The sequence below is a fragment of the Macaca nemestrina genome, chromosome 7 (assembly GCF_043159975.1).
Source record: "Macaca nemestrina isolate mMacNem1 chromosome 7, mMacNem.hap1, whole genome shotgun sequence".
NCBI classification, from domain to species: Eukaryota; Metazoa; Chordata; class Mammalia; order Primates; family Cercopithecidae; genus Macaca; species Macaca nemestrina.
The window spans coordinates 152,196,690-152,218,721 of record NC_092131.1 but is presented as its reverse complement, the minus strand read 5'-3'; the positions used below and the strand labels follow the sequence as shown (position 1 = coordinate 152,218,721).

The 22,032-nt window shown below is 37.2% G+C and overlaps 1 protein-coding gene across 4 annotated transcripts in view; it reads right to left on the bottom strand.

Moving 5' to 3' along the window:
- The window catches only part of LOC105490532 (ATPase phospholipid transporting 8B4 (putative)), a 276,940-nt gene that overhangs the window by 79,614 nt on the left and 175,294 nt on the right, over window positions 1–22,032 (bottom strand). For all 4 annotated transcript variants that reach the window (XM_024795544.2, XM_011756284.2, XM_011756282.2 and 1 more), the window contains 3 exons: window positions 12,935–13,100; window positions 10,054–10,242; window positions 2,238–2,353 (listed from right to left, as the gene is read on the bottom strand). In XM_024795544.2, the coding sequence (XP_024651312.2) occupies window positions 2,238–2,353; window positions 10,054–10,242; window positions 12,935–13,100 (471 nt within the window). The remainder of the gene's footprint in view (window positions 1–2,237; window positions 2,354–10,053; window positions 10,243–12,934; window positions 13,101–22,032) is intronic.

Sequence of the window (22,032 nt, the reverse complement as noted above, 5' to 3'; positions counted from 1 at the left end):
TAAATACGGAGGCTGACCTTCACTTTTCATTCTAGACTCCTCTGTGAAACTTTTTATTTTTTGCTATATTAAAGTTTTATCTTAATAATAATAAATTGTTTGCAATTTTAAAGACACCATCATCAAGTCAGCTTAGTGCAAAAAATAGTGTTATTTTTAGAAGCTATATTCTATGAACTTAGTACTGAATTAGTCAAACTGATAGGGGAACCACACTCTTCCTTTATCCTGTATCCTGACAATCTCAAACAACACCTCTGGTGCTTTATCCTAACAGTAGGGGAAAAGAAATAGAGGAGACTGGTAGTTGCTAAGTGTCTCACACAGCCATGGTAACTAGAAACATATGCAGATTGCTTTGGGGGAAATGCTCAAAAACTCCCATTCCGCTTGTGCTTCCAGTGGTCATTTTATGGGCCTCTACACTGCAAGTAAAGCATTTTTATGGCCATTTCTGCTCCTTTGGGCATTGCCATTGTGTATGTCTCCTCTGCGGTGTTTTGGCTTATGGTACACATATAGGTTTATAACCAGGCGTAGGTTAAACCGTGACATACTGTAATTAGGTAAACAGAAAAGTCAATGCATACTGCAATGAGATGGTTTACCCGAGACAGATCTTGAGAAAAATTATCCAAATTTATTTAGTAGGCAATTGGTAGCACTTTGGATATTGGAATCACATTTTGCAAGCCCTGCCTTTCAAGACCACCACTGGATCCCCTACTGATCTGAAAATCTAGTTACTGTCTTGTAATGATCTTTTGTCCTCTTAATTCACACAAACCCTTTTTTGCCTTTAACTTGCAACCCCACTGGGCATTACCACTGCCTTCCTCTCTGTTCTGCACAAAAGTGAATGAACAATAAGATGACATTACAAAAGGAAACAGATGATTTAAGTTATTTAATTAGTGCATGAAACACAAATTCAATCCTAAATGAGCCTTTGATTAAGGTCTTTTCCTATCATTAAACAATTCAAAATCAGTAATTAAATAAACATTTAGGACCTCAGAATCTAGAAGTCAAAATGAACAAAGTGAATGAAGCAAAGAGCAAGTCAAATTTATATTACCTGAAAAAAAATTATTTTGCAGAGAAATGTAAAAAGACCAAATTAGGCTTCCTATAGTTTAGTATCAAAGGAGAATATATGAAAACCCAGGGCCTTGGTGTTTGAGTAATGGCAAAAAGTCAGATACTTATGATTCCAGTGTTGTTTTCATTAAAATAAATTTTAAAGACCATGCTGGCCTCCTGGAAAAGATTAAAAGAAAATCAAGAATTCTCTATTGGAAAGACAAAAACAATAGCTATGTTTGTAACCAATATTACTAAACCATCATTTTTTAAATTTAAAGTAAAGCAGAGGATTTTTTATTTTATTTGTTTATTTGCTTTTTAAAGATTCAGGGAATGTTTTGTATTAAATATAGGGTCTGACAAAGAACATGAATACTCAATAACATCTTAAAGGAAAGAAACCAATGAGAAAATGCGAGTTTTGACCAGATGGCCTTAAATGGAACCACAGACAAATATTAGAGACACACGTGAATCTCAGGTTTAAAACAAGTAATGCTCATATTAATTCACATTCCCTTACTTTTTGGCATTTAACAGAAAAGTGCCAAAAATCACCCTTACTTCTTTCAGAAAGCTTTTGTAAAGAAATTATGCTGGTCTCAGAATACACAAAGTGGGTGTCTGAGGGCACACAAGGGACTCATCATGATTTACAACCTGAATAAAAAGACCCTTAGAGGAGAAAGTGTGCACCAGAGACTATTTTCCTCTCACAATCTAAACACAGCCCTAAACTTTCCCTGGAAGTAATCATAAGATATTCCACTGGTACCAAACACATCAGAACCCAAGGAAAAGGAGCTCTCTGGCTCCTCTTTCCAGAACTAGTCCAGTCTTCCAAGAGGAGCAACATGAAGCTGCAGGGGAGTTACAGCAGATTCCCCAGACGCCCGCATTCTGTGGCTACTGCTCAGTTGCTGTGTGTTCCTCCACCTATAGTGAGACTGACTGGACTTCCAACAGGGCAGAACGCGGGGGTCCTTGTGCCAATTTCCAGACAATCATTGGCACAGCTTCCTGTGGAACCACTTTCCAGATGCTTTCTATTTCTGTAGTCAAATCATTTAGCTGCTATTTTTCTAAACAGGACCTAACCATAGGAGATGGCAAAAGGGCCATTGTGCTAACCTTAAGACGGAGGCACTTACACTGAGGTGGTCTGACGTCAAAGAGAGAAGGACTTCATTGGAAGGATGAAGTTTTTCAAACAGAATAGTATCTGCTCCCTTGGAGTAAAGCTTTATCTGTCCTTCCGGGTTTCGAACTGAAAAGAAAAAAAGTTTGGAAAAGCAGATTATAATCAATGACATACATCAAAATTAGACTCTCCCAGACCTCCAGCCTGGCAGTTTGGAAATGGGCATAATGTTTTAGCCAGTAGTAAGACACTCAGTGCCTTTGGTTAGGTCATTACCTAAGTCACTTGGCTTTATTCTCATTTATTAACTTAGAAATGCTCCATCTACTGGAATCTTTGATTTCCCGAATTCAGAAACAAGTGTTTTTATTCTGAAGCATATGACCTTCCTGTTTTCCTTGCTTACTATTTCTGAAGGGTTGATACATCTAAATTAAGTCTTCATCTCCATATTGAGCAGAATTGAGAGCTTTATTTGCCCGTCTCCTAGTATGAAATTCAAGACCTGCTGTTCAAATCAATATCAGTGTTATGCCAAATCATCTCCATATGCAATTCTAGCCATTCAAAGTCATGGTTTATACATTTTTTCTTGGCCCTTGCTGACATATTTCTTCATCCCTTTTACTCTGGAAAAGTCCATTAATTATTGGTGGTTCATTGTTGGGTCACAAATTCTCACTGAAAACACACTTCACAGAGGGGCTTTTAAAAATAAAGTCTATACCTCATTCCCACTGGAAGTCTATATCAGTAGTACTGTGTTTTTAACCTGCCCCACAGGCTTGAGATTGACAGCCCTTCCTAGGCTACCCTCAACTCCATTCCCAACCACAACTCCCAGCATATTGCTGTTAGACAAACCTTTCTTTCAAACCACAGAACACTTGGCCTAACTTTGTAGGTTTAGTTGTACAGCTTGACACATAGTAGCCAGTTAATAATTATTCGTTGAATGAATAAATGGCATGGCTGTGTATTTCTTCCCAGAACTGCCTACAACTTAAGACAACTGCCTTTGTCACAACTTCATGATCTGAATACTCTTACCCTCGTAGGCTTCATCTGTTGAGTCAACGATCATTACACGCTTTCTACTCAATTATCCCTTTTCTCTATGAAGAGGATGCCTCAAAAAAGGTTAACATAAATGTTTACTATTAATTACTATTAATGTAATGCCATAGAAAATGGCATACAAAATTTAGAGCTTAGTTTAAAAAAATATAAAAACCAAAATACAATGTTACCCTCCCCTCTATCCCTAGTCAACACTTATCTATTCTAGTTTCCTCCCGGCTTGCATAGATCTAATAATGTACCCAAGAAACTTTTTAGGACTGGGCCTTGTCTAGGTCTTGTCTTCTGTTTTAAGAGCCTTTGTTAGTTTGCCTAAGTGCCAGGATTCATTTGGGTTTTCTTGTACTCTAGCTCTAATCCCCTACATTGGGGAAAAAGAGAGAGAAAAACATATACAATTTATCTAATTGTTAAACCAGGGGGGAAAAGCTTAATCCTGGGAAAGACTTTCTCTTGATTTTCTTGTACAATAATCCAATTTAATAATTTCCCTTATATTTTCTCCCTTCCATCACCAGAGGTATAAAGGCAAAGGATGAATAATCCACATTTGCCTGTATTTTGTATTCTAGACTAGGACATTAGTTCTCTAACTTATGGTCTCAGGACCTTATTTATAATTCTTCAATGCTGAGTGAGGATCCTAAAAAGTTTTTTAGTGAGTTTTATCTATCAATATCCATATTAGAAATTAAAAATGAGAAATTTTATTATATCAAGTTTTATAACACTAGTTACTATAATTATTATTATAAATCTAACATATAAACATAAATAACATTTCTACAAAAAAACTATATTTTCCAAAAAAAATTAGTTTGGAGATTGGCATTATTTTACATGATTACAGATCTTTGTAACACCTAGTTTAATAAAAGAGGGTTGGATACCCATATCTGTTTCTGCATTCATTCTGTTGTGACATCACATGTCATGTGGCTTCTGCAAAACTCCATGGTATACTCATGAGAAAAAGAATGAAAAAGACAAATAATAGTCATATTATAATGAAAATATTTTTGTCCTTGTGCATCCTCCAGAAAACTCACAAAGTTCCCTAAGGTTCCCTGGACCACACATTTAGAGTCACTGGTCTGGAAGAATCACAGACTGATTGTGATTTGTGTAAATCCCTTACCATTGCCATATCTCAGTTTCTACATGTAAAAAGGAGATGTTTAAACAATCTAACTTCAAAGGTCCTTTACAGCTGTACAATTTTCTGATTCAATAAATGCTTTCCATCCCTGATACTTTCTCTTAACCTAGTATTTGTCCCTTTAAATTTGATTTTGTGTAAATCCAATTTCACAGAATCCTGCTTAAGTTTACTCATTAAACATTTGCTTTAGCAGCAAGTTTTATATCTCTTTCCTTCCAAGTCTTCTGGTCATGTCTGTTCAAAGTTAATTAAATCTAAGTCATTTCAGAAGTTAGTATTTCTTAAATAAACTAAAAAAGGACATAGTTTTAAATGGTCAAAATAACATATGGCCAGAACTTGGACAAAGATTACAGTTTTTAGGTTATAAAACCTTCTCCCGATGCTTTCCATTTAAACATTAGTGTTCTTCAGAGATTTACTCGGGGTCTTTTTTCATCTTCCCATCCTTCATACTGTCCCTGGGCAACTGCATTCATTTCTATGGCTTCAGGTTCCATCACCAGGCTGTTTTCAAATGTGTACATCCTGTCCAATCCATCTCTAGCACTCCATTCGGACCTGCACATCCAACCACCAATTGAACATCTTTTGGATATGCCCAGTCACACCAAACTCACACTAGACATATTACCCTCCTCCAATAATTAGCTACTCCTCTTATATCCCCAGTCTCAGTAATCAGCTTCACCATCCACTCAGTCTCCAAAACCAGAAATCTGGGCATCACTCACAATTCTCCCTCCACCAACCACACATCTAAGGGAAGCCATGGATTTCTCTCTGCCACTTCTCTCTTGCCTAGAAAATCACCTTAACCTAACTGGTTTTACCCATTCCAGGACTGCTTCCTTCCAGACTCTTCCGCATATTCCAGCTACAGTTATCTTCACGCTGCTGCTTAGAATGATGCAATAGCTTCCCTCTCCCTTCTATGAAGTTTGGACTCCTTGACAAGGCATATAGAGCTTATTAAGAGCTGGGCTATCCAGTCTGTTTCACCATGTTCTCTTGGATGCAGCCACATAGAACTACCTTTCAATTTTTCACATTCTCCCCTAGCCTGAAGGCCCTGGAACATAGGGGGCACTTAAATCAATATTTACTTAATTAAGATGAACCAACATTGTGCACAATTTATCAAAAGCAGAAGCTATGCCTTTGTGATGTAAAGGAAAGAAAAATGTCACAAATGGCTTCCAGTTAATCACAACAGCAGCACTGTGAAGGGTGGTAAATAATTCTATTTTGCCATATCGCAGCTGTTCATACATCTACACAGAGAAATGCCTGTCACATGACAGTGTGATGTGTACTTTGATAATCTCAAAAAAGTTTAGAGTTGAGCAACTTTTATCTGTAAGATCTTGTAAGAGCCTTCCAAGAAGCTTCTTGTAATTTATTCTTCTTTAATGGTTATCTGTCACTTGTTCCTGTTAATAGCTATCTCTGAATTTTATCTCTGTATTTCTATTTACAGAATTAGTAGAATTGATCCTTCCAAAACTATTTGTATTTTTTATTTTTATATTTTTCATTTATATTTTCATTTATATTTTTTACTAATATAGCAGATTCTGTTCTCTCTGGAAAAACATCCTTTATAGAAATCAATTTTTATGTAGATACTTCTGACTTAAATCAGGGCTCTTTCTTCAGAATGATAGTACTACTGGCATTGAAATTATACATTGATGATTTAGTGAATAATGGCTCCCACCCACAAAACAAGGAAGCAGAAGAAGGAGGAGGAGAAAAGGGAGGATCAGCAGTAACAGCAGCAATGCCTCAGCCTTCGCATCAGGGTGTTGTTCCTGCAGACCAACCCATGTGATGATCATGAGACTAGGATTGTTTTTGGCCTTGTTATCATGCCAAGACTTTTCTGCCCTTGCAGAGTTCCTTTAAAATTCCTCCCGATTAAAAACCAAACAGAATAAAAATAAATCCAGCAAACCTTCATGCATTCTGTGGTAGAGCACTACCTTTCCTCATATGGGATCCATTAAGGCAAACATCTGATGTTTGCGGTTAGGCTGCGATTTCTCCACAGCCTGTAATGGTGACCAATGCTGAGGAAAAGCCAAACATCTCCTTGTGTAGCAATTTTAGGTTTTTGTCAACACCCTCAGAGCAAAAAGAAACCAACTCTGGGACAAACCAACATCAATAACACCTCCCCTGAGGCTACAAATAGAAGATAGCTCCTGCTGAGACAACATTAAGCCATCACCTAGAACGGCATGTGTGCTCATCAGCGGCACTGGTCATCACCAACAGGCACTGGACTTCCCTGTTGTCAAAAAAATAAAAATAAACTTTCTCAGATGTTGTTTGGTTTTTACCTGGTGAGAGCCATCTTTCAAGACTAGTTTCTAGTAGTTAGAGAACAAAAATCCTACTGTCATGTATATATACTTTTTACATGGTAAGAAATTGATTAAATACAATGAGTAGGATATTCATAAGTTACAAAGTATTGGGTTGAGTAGTATTTCACAAACATTTAAAGAAAACCTATCATGTGCCAAGCTCTGTACTTGGCCTTGGGCAGTTCAGGAAGACTAAGGTATAGCACTTGCCTCAGGTAGCACACAGTTTAATGACTGGAATAGTTGTGAGTGTCATGGAACTAATATGACACTGGTGTTATAAACAAGGCATTCTGGAGAACACAGAAGAACATGGTTATTTGGAGAAGAGAAAAAGAATTGAAAAATGGGTAACATTTGAATTGGACATTACCAGATGAGTAGTAGAGAACATTTCCAAGAAGAGAAATGGGGGAAAGGAATATTCAAGATCGGGGAACAGCATGTCCAAAGGGTATAACAGCAACAACACATCCAGGGATGGTGAAGTCTAGTTGAGCTCAAAGTTTTGGAAAATAGAAGAAAAGTAGGTTGATACCAGATTGCAAATAATTTTGCACATCATACTAATGACTTTTCTTTTAAGGTTTGGGAAGCCACCTATGCTTTTTAAGTAGAGGGTAGTAAAATCAGGCCTATGTTTAATACCCTGGTGACAGCATAGAAGATTATATTTAAAGCAAATAATTTTGAAGATATTACAACAATACAAGCAAGCAGTGGCAAGAACCTTAACTAAGGCAGGGCACTGGGAATTAGGAAAAAAGGACAAAAAGCTTTTATTATTAAAAAGGGGTTTATGAGGCTATTTTAATAAATATTATTCTGATGCCTCTGAGGAGAGACTTAGAAACAGGTGACAACAGAGTATTCTAGAGATGTTAAGGCCTGAGAGTGGACGAGAAGGAGATGGGTTAGAGAAATGTCTCAAACATCTCTGGGGAAAATAATGGATAGTATTTGAGGATCTATTAGTCTAGAGAAGTGGTCCCCAAAGTGTGGTTCCCTGACCAGTGGAATTAGTATCACCTACAAGCTTGTTAGAAATGCAAATTGGTGGGCCCTCCTCAGACCAGCTGAATCAGAAACTAGAGGCTGGGGCCCAGCAGTCTGTGTTGTAACAAGCCCTCCTGGTGATGCTGATGGGAGCTAAAGTTTGAGAACCATTAGCCTAGGGGCACAAAAGCTATGGAAAAAAGTGAACGAGCTATAACAGGGCTTAAAAGACCAGACTTTGGAAAACCTGGGTTCACATATTTGATCTGCCTCTTACCCAACTGTGCAACAAGTTGTGTTACAGCTGTGTGGCAATCTTTGGCAATCTTGAAAATCTTTGTGTTTAGTCTCCTCTTGTCTTAAATGGGACATGCATGTTACAGGCAGTTGCAACAATTCAGTAAAAGAATTGATGATAAAGTTCATGGATAGGCATACAATGAGAGGTAACCATGAATTTTAATACAGATTATAGAAAGAACTATAGTTGTGAAAAAGAGAGTTCCATAGTTGACATAAAACTTTAGGTAACTATAGTACAATCCAGTGATAAGACATAACAGAAGGCGGAAAATGTATGTTTGGACTCTAGCAAGAGATTGAAGCTAAAAAGCTGCATAAGAAGGTCACAGAATATAAGCAATAGCCACCACCATGTATGTGGTCAAGATCATCCAAGAAGAACACAGGAACTAAAAACAGAAAAGGACATCAATACTGAAGAATGGGATGAAGGAGAGTAGTCAGCAAAGGAGCTTGAGAAAGAAAACAATGGGATGAGAAGAGAATCAGGAGCCAGAAAGTTTACAGAGACCAAAACAGGAGTGTCAAGAAAAACAGGGCCAACAGTCTCAAATACTACTGTTTTAAAAAATAGATAGATGAACAGATTAATAAGGAAAAGCCATTGGACTGGGAAGTTACAAGGTGAATGGAAACCTCTGAGAAAGCATTTCTTCTTGAGTAGTGGAAGGAGAAACTTAATCCTAATGGGATGAAAAGAGTAAGAAAGGCAAGAAGCAAAAACCGACCTGAGAAATTAATCTGTGATGGAAAGCAGAAAAATATGGTGGCAAAGTCAGTGGACACCAGAATATGAGCAATATCTTTAAGGAAATAGGAGGATAACACAGTTGTGGACTGAAGGAAGGACCCAGTAATTGAAAAACTGAAGGTGCAAGCAAGAAGGGAGCAAGCAAGGAGGGATAAGGAATGGGACTGAAAAAACTTTCAGCTTTGAAAAGGAAGAAGAGCAACTGTTTTCTGATGCAGGAGAGTAAATTATTAAAGATCTAGCTTGGGGATGAATGGGGAGGATGGGGAGAAGAGTTAATGGTGTGTATTCCTGAGGGCCTTTATTTTCTTAGAGAAATAGGAGATGAATTTAGCTTTCAAGAATAAAGAAGATGGTAGCAGTGTTGAGAACTTGAGGAAATAGCCGAGGTTTACAATATCTATTGTGAAAATGGAAAAAGGCACTAAATATGAATGAGAGAGACATTGACACAGCACTAAGAATCAGCATTGAGTCAGGAAAGCACAGATTTGTTGTGGTGCTAAATACAATATTAGGTGGTCCTCTCCAGCAATGGAGGCGGACAGAGAAAATGAATGATAATGAGGAGGCTGTTGATGATGTTCACAACAACTATCATGTGCCAAGCAATTTAGAAACTCATCCTGAGCCAGTACTGTGTAGTGGACAAGTGAGTGGGCTATGCAGTCAGACTTCCTAGCTCTGAATCTCAGCTATTCTACTTCAATCTATGTGAACCTGGGCAAGTTACTCAACCTTTCTGTGTCTTAGTTTCATTATCTGTTAATGGGTATAAATACAATGTGTCTTAGTTTCATTATCTGTTAATGGGTATAAATACAAGTTCCTACCTTATTAGGATTGCTGGGACAATTAAATAAATTAATTCATGGAGAGCACTTTTGTGGTTTATTTTTTAAAATATTTTATATTTTTATTGATATATTGTACATACTCATATAGGGCATTTAGAACAGTACTGGGCACATAATGAGCACTTGTTAAATGTTAGTTATATGTCACTGCAGTATTGAGGCTAGGTTGAGGAACACAAGAGTTTATACATAAAGTTTCAAAACTATCACAAACCTCAGCATGTAGCCAAAAGTGAAATAATCCTCGAAAAGCATAACCAAAACAGTATGAAAAGATCAAAAATAGTCTCAGCTACCAACCATACCTATGACAGACATCCTTTTTCTGGTGTTGTTGAAATCCAAAAAGGCAAGTAATTGATAAGTAACCAGTGTTCCCAGTTCTTCTATTGTTATGGTCTCTGGGGTCCGGGATTTAAAAATGAACCCAAAATTTCTAGCAGCAGTTACTAGAGCCCCTTCATCAGGTGACTGAACTTGGTAAATCAGCTCTCCTAAAAGGTAAAGAAACAAATATGTCAATACTGACAATAATAGCTAACATTCATAGAGTTCCAATGCCAACTCCAACTCATTATTTAACAACCAACTCAAGCACCAGGTCTAAAAATCTTTCCTGTCCTCAGACCTTTTCTACCTACCAACAGCTCAATCAGGTATCTGTCCTCTGGGACACCAAAGGACTCTATGCATATCACTGCTGTGGCCCTTGTCATCTTATAGGAAAACATCCATTTCCGAGTCTGCCTCTTCACTGTGCTCAGTTTCTTGTATTTTCTGTGACTAGAGATGTGCCATGAATGTTTCATAAACTGAAACATTTTAATATATATTAACTCAGAATCCTCTGGGCAGCCTTTGAGGTAGAGATTATTAAAATTATTCTTTCCATTTTGTACTAGTGGAATCTATGACTGAAAGAGGTTACATGAGTTTGATGAGATCATACAGCTAAAGACTGATGGAGAGATACTCCAAATTCTACTTCAATCTGCCACTAATGACCATTTTATGAGAATTCATACAAGAAATCCCTTGAAATGTAAGAAATCAAGGGTGCTAATACTTGTTACCTGATATTATGTGTAGTTGGAGTGGGCATAAGAGGGGAGAGGAGATAAAAAGAATAAAATAAGTTATATGTATATATACATATATAGAATTTATAAAACAGCATATACAAAGTAAGCCCTTATATAGAATTATAATATAATTATATGTAAAAATTAATTTGAAATTTAATTAGTTTAATGTTTAAAAACTATTAATTAGGCAGAGATAGACCCATATTTCCTGATTTATAGTCATGTCCAAGATCAACTGTTAATTAAACAAGTTGCATATTAATGGCTATACTATGATTTCTTTTTGTTAAAAAGAAACAAATCACCTAAATATTTGGATATATTCTTGAATATATGTATATATTTATGAGCCAGAGGAAAGGGTGAAATGATACACACCAGATGTTACCACTGGTTGCCTCTGTAGGGGTGAGACTGGAGTTCAGGGAAGCTACCATTAGCTTCACATTTATAAATTTTTGTATTGTATTGTTTCACTTGATACAACAGTCATGAATGAATTTTTGAAATTCACAAAAGAAAAAAAACTTAAAGCAATTACTTGATCTACCCATGAAATAACATAGTATGTTCTACTTCTGGTAACATGGTGAACTGGGTGTCAGGACCAACCTCATCTGCTACAAACAACTATAAAAGCATTTTAATATTCTTAAATACATTCATGAACTTGCAAGAAAGTAAGAACTGTTCAGTTCAGAGACTGAAAAAAAAAAATACTTATGGGATTAAAGAAGCACATTAGCCAGCATTTGCCTTGAGAGCATTTTTCTGAACCAGGAGAATTTGATCATTGGTTTTCAATGTCTCTGGGCTTTAATTTAAAAAGGCATAGCCCAGTACCTGTCTAAGGTGAGAGTCCAATGAAAGATGGCCTCTCAAAATTGGGTACCCCAAAGACTGCTCTCAATATAAGGGTAAACTGGATACCCATGCCCCCTTGAAGAGGGCTTGGAATAAAACTTGCCTAACTAGAACCTTCCTTATAATTGGAAGGGAAAAAAATATCTGCCGAGAATTTATGATCAAACACTGACTCTCATTTAAATTTGCATTCTGAATTCACAATATCTAGGTGGCCTAAAAGAAATCAAGTTGAAACTTTAGTTTAAAATGTTCCTACATTAGAACATTGAAGCAAATGTAAATCCTTTCTGGAGGAACCGACTGGACCCAAAAACTTTATATAAATTAAGTTCAAAGTAAAATGGTCAGCTCACAGTGAAAAGTGTAAAACAACAACAAGGAAAGCCTAAGAACCAACAGAAACAACACAGAATAAGATCTGAAAAAAAAAAAATTAGATATTGGAAGTATCAGAAACAGTATATGCAATACATTTAACAGATTTTAAGAAACAAAATTGAGATATAAAATTAAACAGATTTGAGAAAGAACCAAAGACCTTGTAGGAGGAATTAGTGGGCTGAGGAAAACATGTAAATGGAATAGATTAGGTTCAACTAGGGCAAGAAGCCAGTTCACTATACCATTATCTACCTGTCTCATAGCTTCAAAATGTTAAGTGGCCCAGCTGGTTTTGTTCTATCCTATGAACCCTGAGTTCCAAACAACCATCTCACAAGTGTGAGGACTTTCTCATAATGGAGACTAAATAAGACTATTCTAATATCAAGGTCAATTTATCTCTGTTACTGGAAAAATTCATTCTAAGCATATGCCTGAAGGTCATCTGCATCTATTATAAATGCATACTAATAATGAGAGATGTGTGACTCAATTTTATTTCGCCATTTGTCCTGGCTACCCAGAAGCTCACGGTCAAATGTGGTGCTCAATTGTAAAAACAATGTCATCCCTTGACTAGCATATTTGGGTCCTCACTTTTCCATTGTCCTTATTTCTTTCCTTTTTCATTTAAATCTCTCCACATTTTTTCAAAACATATGAGATATAAACTATGTCCTATCTTTAACTTGAAAATCCTTCAAATTTAACATCAATTTCTGTGTTAAAAAACAAAAACAAAAAACAAACTCACTGCTCAAATGCTTAATTTGTAAATCCTTCAAATTTAATATCAGTTTCAATTTTAAAAAACAAAAACAAGGCTCACCATTCAGACATATTTTTCACTTACCTGCACTATTCTCTTCTGACATTACAGTGTGGCAGAGAGCAAGTACCCTAAGGAATTCATGAACTTTGGGATCACCCATTTTAATGGATTCCATCAGATTGTGGTCAAAGAACTGAAATTCTCTATCCGCTTGAGATTTGACTAAGAAATCCACAGGCTCCTTTTCCTGTAGGAGAAGAACAACAACAAAAATAACCATAAACCTCATTCCAACAATTATTTTTTAAAATTCAAAAATAGTTCCCCCAAGTACTTTTAGTGTATGATTTTGCAGCCTCAAATGTCTGGCACTAAAATGGCTGTTTCATCATTACTGTTAAATATAATCTTCTCATTTCAGAACCATGTACCAAAGAAGTGAACTTTCCGAAAGTATATGGGAAAGAAAATCACAAAAGTATATGGGATGGCTGGACAGATCCTCAAATGCTCAACACAACTTCAAAATACAAAAAAGCACAGAAAATGCAAAGTTTTTTCAAAACCTACTTGATGGGAAAACCTGATCTGACTTGAACCCATTTGTGCAGCAATATCTGACCTGGAATGGTATGTATTTAATGATGGCTTCTTAAAGCCTACCTAATACTTGTGAATTAATATTTTCTAATATAAAAACATGAATGTGTTTGATTACAGGGTACTTTCTCAGATGTCACTGGAGATATTACATAATAAAATGGCAGACACCATATTGTCTTTCTGCAACCAGAAAATTCTGAATTTCTACATACATCTGGCTCCAAAGTTTTGGATAAGGGACTGTGAGCCCGTATCTATTTCAGGAGTAAGCCTACAGAAAGTTCCACTCTGAATACTTATATATAAGAGCTTTATCAGCTGCAGAGTCCACCTTTCTTCCCCCGGGATTATTGCTAAAGTTTTTATTCTTAAAGGCTCCATTAACTTTTGCAATTGATTCTAAAGTTATAGGAGCAGATAGGATTGTAACTATTTTTTTAAAGAGAAACAATGCTGTGAGCAATTGAAATTATCTATTCTGTGTCACAAAGCTTGTCAATACCTACAGTAAAATTGGAGCCACATGTAGGTCCTTTGTTCCTTGAAATCAAATTTATTCTAAAACTAATAATACTGAATAAAATAAGAAATATTTATTATTATCTTTATAATAGGCCCAACATTATGCTAAGAGTTTTATATGGAATATTACATAGAATCTTCCTAACAACGATGTGTAGTGGATACTATTGTCATCCCCATTTTATAGATAAGAACCTGAGCATTGCCAAGGCCAACCATATACATCCATAAGCCAGGACTCAAACTTAGCCAAAAATCCATGCTTCAAATACTTTGTCATAACAACACCTAATATAATTCTGGATTATTTCCCTGCCCCCTTACTAATACAATAATGGCTGTCATGTATCAAGTGTTTACATTATACTAGTTTCTTTTTTATTTAAGTACTTTTTTTTTTTTTTTTTTTTTTTTGAGACGGAGTCTCGCTCTGTCGCCCAGGCTGGAGTGCAGTGGCCAGATCTCGGCTCACTGCAAGCTCCGCCTCTCAGGTTTACGCCATTCTCCTGCCTCAGCCTCCCGAGTAGCTGGGACTACAGGCGCCCACCACCACGCCCGGCTAGTTTTTTGTATTTTTTTTTTTAAGTAGAGATGGGTTTTCATCGCGTTAGCCAGGATGGTCTCAATCTCCTGACCTCGTGATCCGCCTCTCTCTGCCTCCCAAAGTGCTGGGATTACAGGCTTGAGCCACCGTGCCCGGCCTTATTTAAGTACTTTTAATGTTTACTTTATTATTATTATCATACTTTAGGTTCTAGGGTACATGTGCACAACGTGCAGGTTTATTACATATGTATACATGTGCCATGTTGGTGTGCTGCACCTGTTAACTTGTCATTTACATTAGGTATATCTCCTAATGCTATCCTTCCCCACTCCCCACACCCAATGACAGGCCCCAGTGTGTGATGTTCCCCACCCTGTGTCCAAGTGTTCTCATTGTTCAGTTCCCACCTATGAGTGAGAACATGCAGTGTTTGGTTTTCTGTCCTTGTGACAGTTTGCTCAGAATGATGGTTTCCAGCTTCATCTACGTTCCTACAAAGGACATGAACTCATCCTTTTTATAGTATTCCATGGTGTATATGTGCCACATTTTCTTAATCCAGTCTATCATTGAGGGACATTTGGGTTGGTTCCTAGTCTTTGCTATTGTGAATAGTGCCACAATAAACATACGTGTGCATGTGTCTTTATAGCAGCATGATTTATAATCCTTTGGGTGTATTCCCAGTAATAGGATGGCTGGGTCAAATGGTATTTCTAGTTCTAGATCCTTGAGGAATCGCCATACTGTCTTCCACAATGGTTGAACTAGTTTACAGTCCCACTAACAGTGTAAAAGTGTTCCTATTTCTCCACATCCTCTCCAGCACCTGTTGTTTCCTGACTTTTTAATGATCGCCATTCTAACTGGTGTGAGATGGTATCTCATTGTGGTTTTTGATTTGCATTTCTCTGATGGCCAGTGATGATGAGCATTTTCTCACGTGTCTGTTGGCTGCATAAATGTCTTCTTTTGAGAAGTGTCTGTTCATATCCTTTGCTCACTTTTTGATGGGGTTGTTTGATTCTTTCTTGTACATTTGTTTAGGTTCTTTGTAGATTCTGAATATTAGCCCTTTGTCAGATGGGTAGATTGTAAAAATTTTCTCTCATTCTGTAGGTTGCCTGTTCACTCTAATGGTAGTTTCTTTTGCTATGCAGAAGCTTTTTAGTTTAATTAGATCCCACTTGTCAACTTTGGCTTTTGTTGCCATTGCTTTTGGTGTTTTAGTCATGAAGTCCTTGCCCATGTCTATGGTCTGAATTGTATTGCCTAGGATTTCTTCTATGGTTTTTATGGTTTTAGGTCTAACATTTAAGTCTTTAATCCATCTTGAATTAATTTTTGTATAAGGTGTAAGGAAGGGATCCAGTTTCAGCTTTCTACATGTGGCTAGCCAGTTTTCCCAGCACAATTTATTAAACAGGGAATCCTTTCCCCATTTCTTGTTTTTGTCAGGTTTGTCAAAGATCAGATGATTGTAGATGTGTGGTATTTTTTCTGAGGGCTCTATTTTGTTCAATTGATCTATATCTCTGTTTTGGTACCAGTACCATGCTGTTTTGGTTACTGTAGCCTTGTAGTATAGTTTGAAGTCAGGTAGCATGATGACTCCAGCTTTGTTCTTTTGCCTTAGGATTGTCTTGGCAGTGCAGACTCTTTTTTGGTTCCATACGAACTTTAAAGTAGTTTTTTTCCAATTCTGTGAAGAAAGTCATTGGTAGCTTGAGATGGGGATGACACTGAATCTATAAATTACCTTAGGCAGTATGGCCATTTTCACAATATTGATTCTTCCTATGCATGAACATGGAATGTTCTTCCATTTATTTGTGCCCTCTTTTATTTTGTTGAGCAGTGGTTTGTAGTCCTCCTTGAAGAGGTCCTTCACATCCCTTGTAAGTTGGATTCCTAGGTATTTTATTCTCTTTGAAGCAATTGTGAATGGGAGTTCACTCATGATTTTGCTCTCTGTTTGACTATTATTCTTGTATAGGAATGCTTGTGATTTTTGCACATTGATTTTGCATCCTGAGACTTTGCTGAAGTTGCTTATCAGCATAAGGAGATTTTGGGCGGAGACGATGGGGTTTTCTAAATATACAAACATGTCACCTGCAAACAGAGACAATTTGACTTCCTCTTTTCCTAATTATTTCTTTCTCTTGCCTGATTGCCTTTGCCAGAACTTCTAACGCTATGTTTAATAGGAGTGATGAGAGAGGGTATCCCTGTCTTGTGCCAGTTTTCAAAGGGAATGCTTCCAGTTTTTGCCCATTCAGTATAATATTGCCTGTGGGTCTGTCATAAATAGCTCTGATTATTTTGAGATACGTCTCCTCAATACCTAGTTTATTGAGAGTTTTTAGCATGAAGGGCTGTTGAATTCTGTCGAAGGCCTTTTCTGCATCTATTGAGATAATCATGTGGTTTTTGTCTTTGGTTCTGTTTACACGATGGATCACGTTTATTGATTTGCATATGTTGAACAAGTCTTGCATCCCAGGGATGAAACCAACTTGATCGTGGTGGATAAGCTTTTTGATGTGCTGCTGGATTCGGTTTGCCAGTATTTTATTTGAGGATTTTTGTATCGATGTTCTTCAGGTATATTGATCTAAAATTCTCTTTTTTGGTTGTCTCTCTGCCAGGCTTTGGTATTAGGATGATATTGGCCTCATAAAATGAATTAGGGAGGATTCCCTCTTTTTCTATTGATTGGAATAGTTTCAGAAGGAATGATACCAGCTCCTGTTTATACCTCTGGTAGAATTTGGCTGAGAATCCATCTGGTCCTAGACTTTTTTTGGTTGGTAGGCTTTTAATTATTGCCTCAATTTCAGGGCCTGCTATTGGTCTATTCAGGGATTCAACTTCTTCCTGGTTTAGTCTTGGGAGGGTGTATGTGTCCAGGAATTTATCCATTTCTTCTAGATTTTCTAGTTTATTTGCATAGAGGTGTTTATAGTATTCTCTGATGGTGGTTTGTATTTCTGTGGGATCGGTGGTGATATTCCCTTTATCATTTTTTATTGCATCTATTTGATTCTTCTCTCTTTTCTTCTTTATTAGTCTTGCTAGCAGTCTATCAATTTTGTTGATCTTTTCAAAAAATCAGCTCCTGGATTCATTGATTTTTTGAAGGATTTTTGGTGTCTCTATCTCCTTCAGTTCTGCTCTGATCTTAGTTATTTCTCGCCTTCTGCTGGCTTTTGAATGTGTTTGCTCTTGCTTCTCTAGTTCTTTTAATTGTGATGTTAGTGTGTCAATTTTAGATCTTTCCTGCTTTCTCTTGTGGGCATTTAGTGCTATAAATGTCCCTCTACACACTGTTTTAACTCTGTCCCAGAGATTCTGGTATGTTATGTCTTTCTTCTCATTGGTTTCAAAGAACATCTTTATTCTGCCTTCATTTTGTTATGTACCCAGTAGACATTCAGGAGCAGGTTGTTCAGTTTCCATGTAGCTGAGCAGTTTTGAGTGAGTTTCTTAGTCCTGAGTTCTAGTTTGATTGCACTGTGGTCTGAGAGACAGTTTGTTATATTTTCTATTCTTTTACATTTGCTGAGGAGTGCTTTACTTCCAACTATGTGGTCAATTTTGGAATAAGTCTGATGTGGTGCTGAGAAGAATGCATTTTCTGTTGATTTGGGGTGGAAAGTTCTGTAGATGTCTATTAGGTCCACTTGGTGCAGAGCTGAGTTCAATTCCTGGATATCCTTGTTAACTTTCTGTCTCATTGATTGACAGAACCTAATGTTGACAGTGGGGTGTTAAAGTCTCCCATTATTATTGTGTGGGAGTCTAAGTCTCTTTGTAGGTCTCTAAGGACTTGCTTTATGAATCTGGGTGCTCCTGTATTGGCTGCATATATATTTAGGATAGTTAGCTCTTCTTGTTGAATTGATCCCTTTACCATTATGTAATGGCCTTCCTTGTCTCTTTTGATCTTTGTTGGTTTAAAGTCTGTTTTATCAGAGACCAGGATTGCAACCCCTGCTTTTTGTTGTTTTCCGTTTGCTTGGTAGATCTTCCTCCATCCGTTAATTTTGAGCCTATGTGTGTCTCTGCACATCAGATGGGTCTCCTGAACACAGCACACTGATAGGTCTTGACTCTTTATCCAATTTGCCAGTCTGTGTCTTTTAATTGGAGCATTTAGCCCATTTACATTTAAGGTTAATATTGTTATGTGTGAATTTGATCCTGTCATTATGTGGTTAGCTGGTTATTTTGCTCATTAGTTGATACAGTTTCTTCCTAGCACTGATGGTCTTTACAATTTGGCATGTTTTTTCAGTGGCAGGTACCATTTGTTCCTTTCAATGTTTAGTGCTTCCTTCAGGAACTCTGGTGAGGTAGTCCTGGTGGTGACAAAATCTCTCAGCATTTGTTTGTCTGTAAAGGATTGTATTTCTCCTTCACTTATGAAGCTTAATTTGGCTGGATGTGAAATTATGGGTTGAAAATTCTTTTCTTTAAGAATGTTGAATATTGGCCCCCACTCTCTTCTGGCTTGCAGAGTTTCTGCTGAGAGATCTGCTGTTAGTCTGATGGGCTTCCCTTTGTGGGTAACCCGACCTTTCTCTCTGGCTGCCCTTAACATTTTTTCCTTCATTTCAACTTTAGTGAATCCGACAATTATGTGTCTTGGAGTTGCTCTTCTCAAGGAGTATCTTTGTGGCGTTCTCTGTATTTCCTGAATTTGAACGTTGGCCTGCCTTGCTGGGTTGGGGAAGTTCTCCTGGATGATATCCTAAGAGTGTTTTCCTACTTGGTTCCATTCTCCCTGTCACTTTCAGGTACACCAATCAGACGTAGATTTGGTCTTTTCCTCAAGTGGGTCCCTGACCCCCGAGTAGCCTAACTGGGAGACACCTTCCAGTAGGGGCCAACTGACACCTCACACAGCTGGGTGCCCCTCTGAGATGAAGCTTCCAGAGGAAGGATCAGGCAGCAATATCTTCCATTCTGCAATATTTGCTGCTCTGCAGCCTCCGCTGGTGATACCCAGGCAAACAGGGTCTGGAGTAGACCTCTAGCAAACTCCAACAGACCTGCAGCTGAGGGTCCTGTTAGAAGAAAAACTAACAAACAGAAAGGATATCTGACCAAAACCCCATCTGTATGTCATAATCATCAAAGACCAAAGGTAGATAAAACCACAAAGATGAGGAGAAACCAGAGCAGAAAAGCTGAAAATTCTAAAAATCACAGCACCTCTTCTGCTCCAAAGGAATGCAGCTTCTCGCCAGCAACGGAACAAAGCTGGACGGAGAATGACTTTGACGAGTTGAGAGAAGAAGGCGTCAGATGATCGTTAATAACAAACTTCTCCGAGCTAAAGGAGGATGTTCGAACCCATCGCAAAGAAGCCAAAAACCTTGAAAAAAGATTAGATGAATGGCTAACTAGAATAAACAGTGTATAGAAGTCCTTAAATGACATGATGGAGCTGAAAACCATGGCACGAGAACTACGTGACGCATGCACAAGCTTCAGTAGTTGATCTGATCAAGTGGAAAAAAGGGTATCAGTGATTGAAGATCAAATGAATGAAATGAAATGAGAAGAGAAGCTTAGAGAAAAAAGAGCAAAAAGAAACAAAAAGCCTCCAAGAAATATGAGACTATGTGAAAAGTACTTTTAATGTTTTCAATCAAAGCAATACATGCAGAGAGTTACAAAATCAAATACTACATTAAGGCTTATCTAGTAAAGCAAGAGACTCTTCATGCCCCCACCTCCACCACCACAGCCCCAGTCCCACTCCCCAGAGAAAATTACTCTCGAATTTCAGAGGGTACATCAAATGGTTACCCCAAAAACTGTAAATTATGTACATATATTACCATTTCTGGATTTATGAATATTAGACCTTTTCCAAAATCAGATGAAGATTTAAGTCATTAACTTCATTCCTCCACTTTCTTTTTCCCCTTCTAAAAATATAGGCATATATAGTTTAATTTCCTTAATGATTATTTCTGCAACTCTAAGTAACATACAGAAGGCTGTTTTGTTTTGTTTCAGTTCATCAATTATAAACACTCCCTAATTGGTAAGATGAGGTTATTACCACCCTTCACCTCCTCTTCACTTTGCCCTTCAACCTATCCTTTGAATTTTTTTTTTTTTTTCTATTTCACTATAGAAGTTTAAAACATTTGGGTTCTTTTCTGTAGTCAAACTTAAATCCTTTTTATTCGTCTAAAGATTGATTCTAAAAGTTGAAAATGAATAAATGGTATGTACATAAGTCTGCAGAGGAAAATGTACACTTTGTTATATGGGGCTTCGTGGTCTCACCTACTCAAGGCTGTTTGCCAGGTCTGCTGCTCAGCTGCATCCTGGAACTTCCTTTAATTACTCTCTTGGACTGGAGTCACTGTTTCCTCACCCCATGCCACCCCTTTTCTTAATTGATTCTCTTGCTTTGTTGTAGCATATCTTAAACATATTTAATAAGAAAAAGATCATGGGAGGTAAAAGTTATGAGGCTTTCTGCTTAAAAATGTCTTTATCTTGCCCTCACACTTATCTCATGGTTTGACACAATATAGAATTTTAGGTTGAGAGCCATTTGAAGGGATCACTCCAGTGTCCTCTGGCATCCTGTGTTGCTAATGGTAAATCTGATGTTAGCCTTTCATTTTTTGGTAAGTGGCTCACTTCTCTCCTCTAAAAACTTTAAATTCCTCTCTTTATCCTCTCTGTTTCATAATTTTAGAGGTGTTGATCTTATTTCATTCATTGTTTCTGAGTATTCAGGAGACTCTTTCAATTGGAAGATTTGGGAAAGTTCTCTTCTGATATTTCTTTATAATTTTCTCCTCTTCGTTTTTGTTTTTTGTTTTTTTTTTTTTTTCTGTTCTTTCATCTAGAAAATAGTCTTAGTTAAATTTTGGATCTGCCAGTTGGCCCTTTATTTAATCTTTAGTCTCTGATGTTCTTTCTTTTCATTCTACTTTCTGTGAGAGTCTCTTGACTTAATCTTCTAGCCCTTCTATTGAACGTTTTAGTTTGTCGGATTTTTTTAATTATTATTTCCAGGAACCCTTTTCTCTTTTCCTGACTGTGTTCTCTCCAGAGCATCTTGTTCTTGTTTCATGGATGTTATAACTTCCCAAATCTCTGTGCTGATGTTTGAGTTTTCCAATTTATAGTTTATAATTGTTGGTAGGTTCTGTTCTATTTTCTTAATTATCTTAGGTCATATTGTTTACCGCACTTTGGTTTTTATCTCTCAAATTTTATCACAGAAATTTTCCTAAGGTACAGTGACTCGTTATTGCCCAGGCATCTTTAACATCGAGACTGATCAAACTCTACAAAGGCAGGACTTATAGGCTATCACGTTTCACTTTAGGGTGAGTGAGAGAGAAGATGGTCCTTGTGATTTCAAGCCCCTAAGATCAAGGCTGTAGTAGACTTTTCACTAGGGCACAAAAACCCTCATTAGCTGCCCCAATTCTACCCAGAAAATATGTGCTATGTTTACACTGAA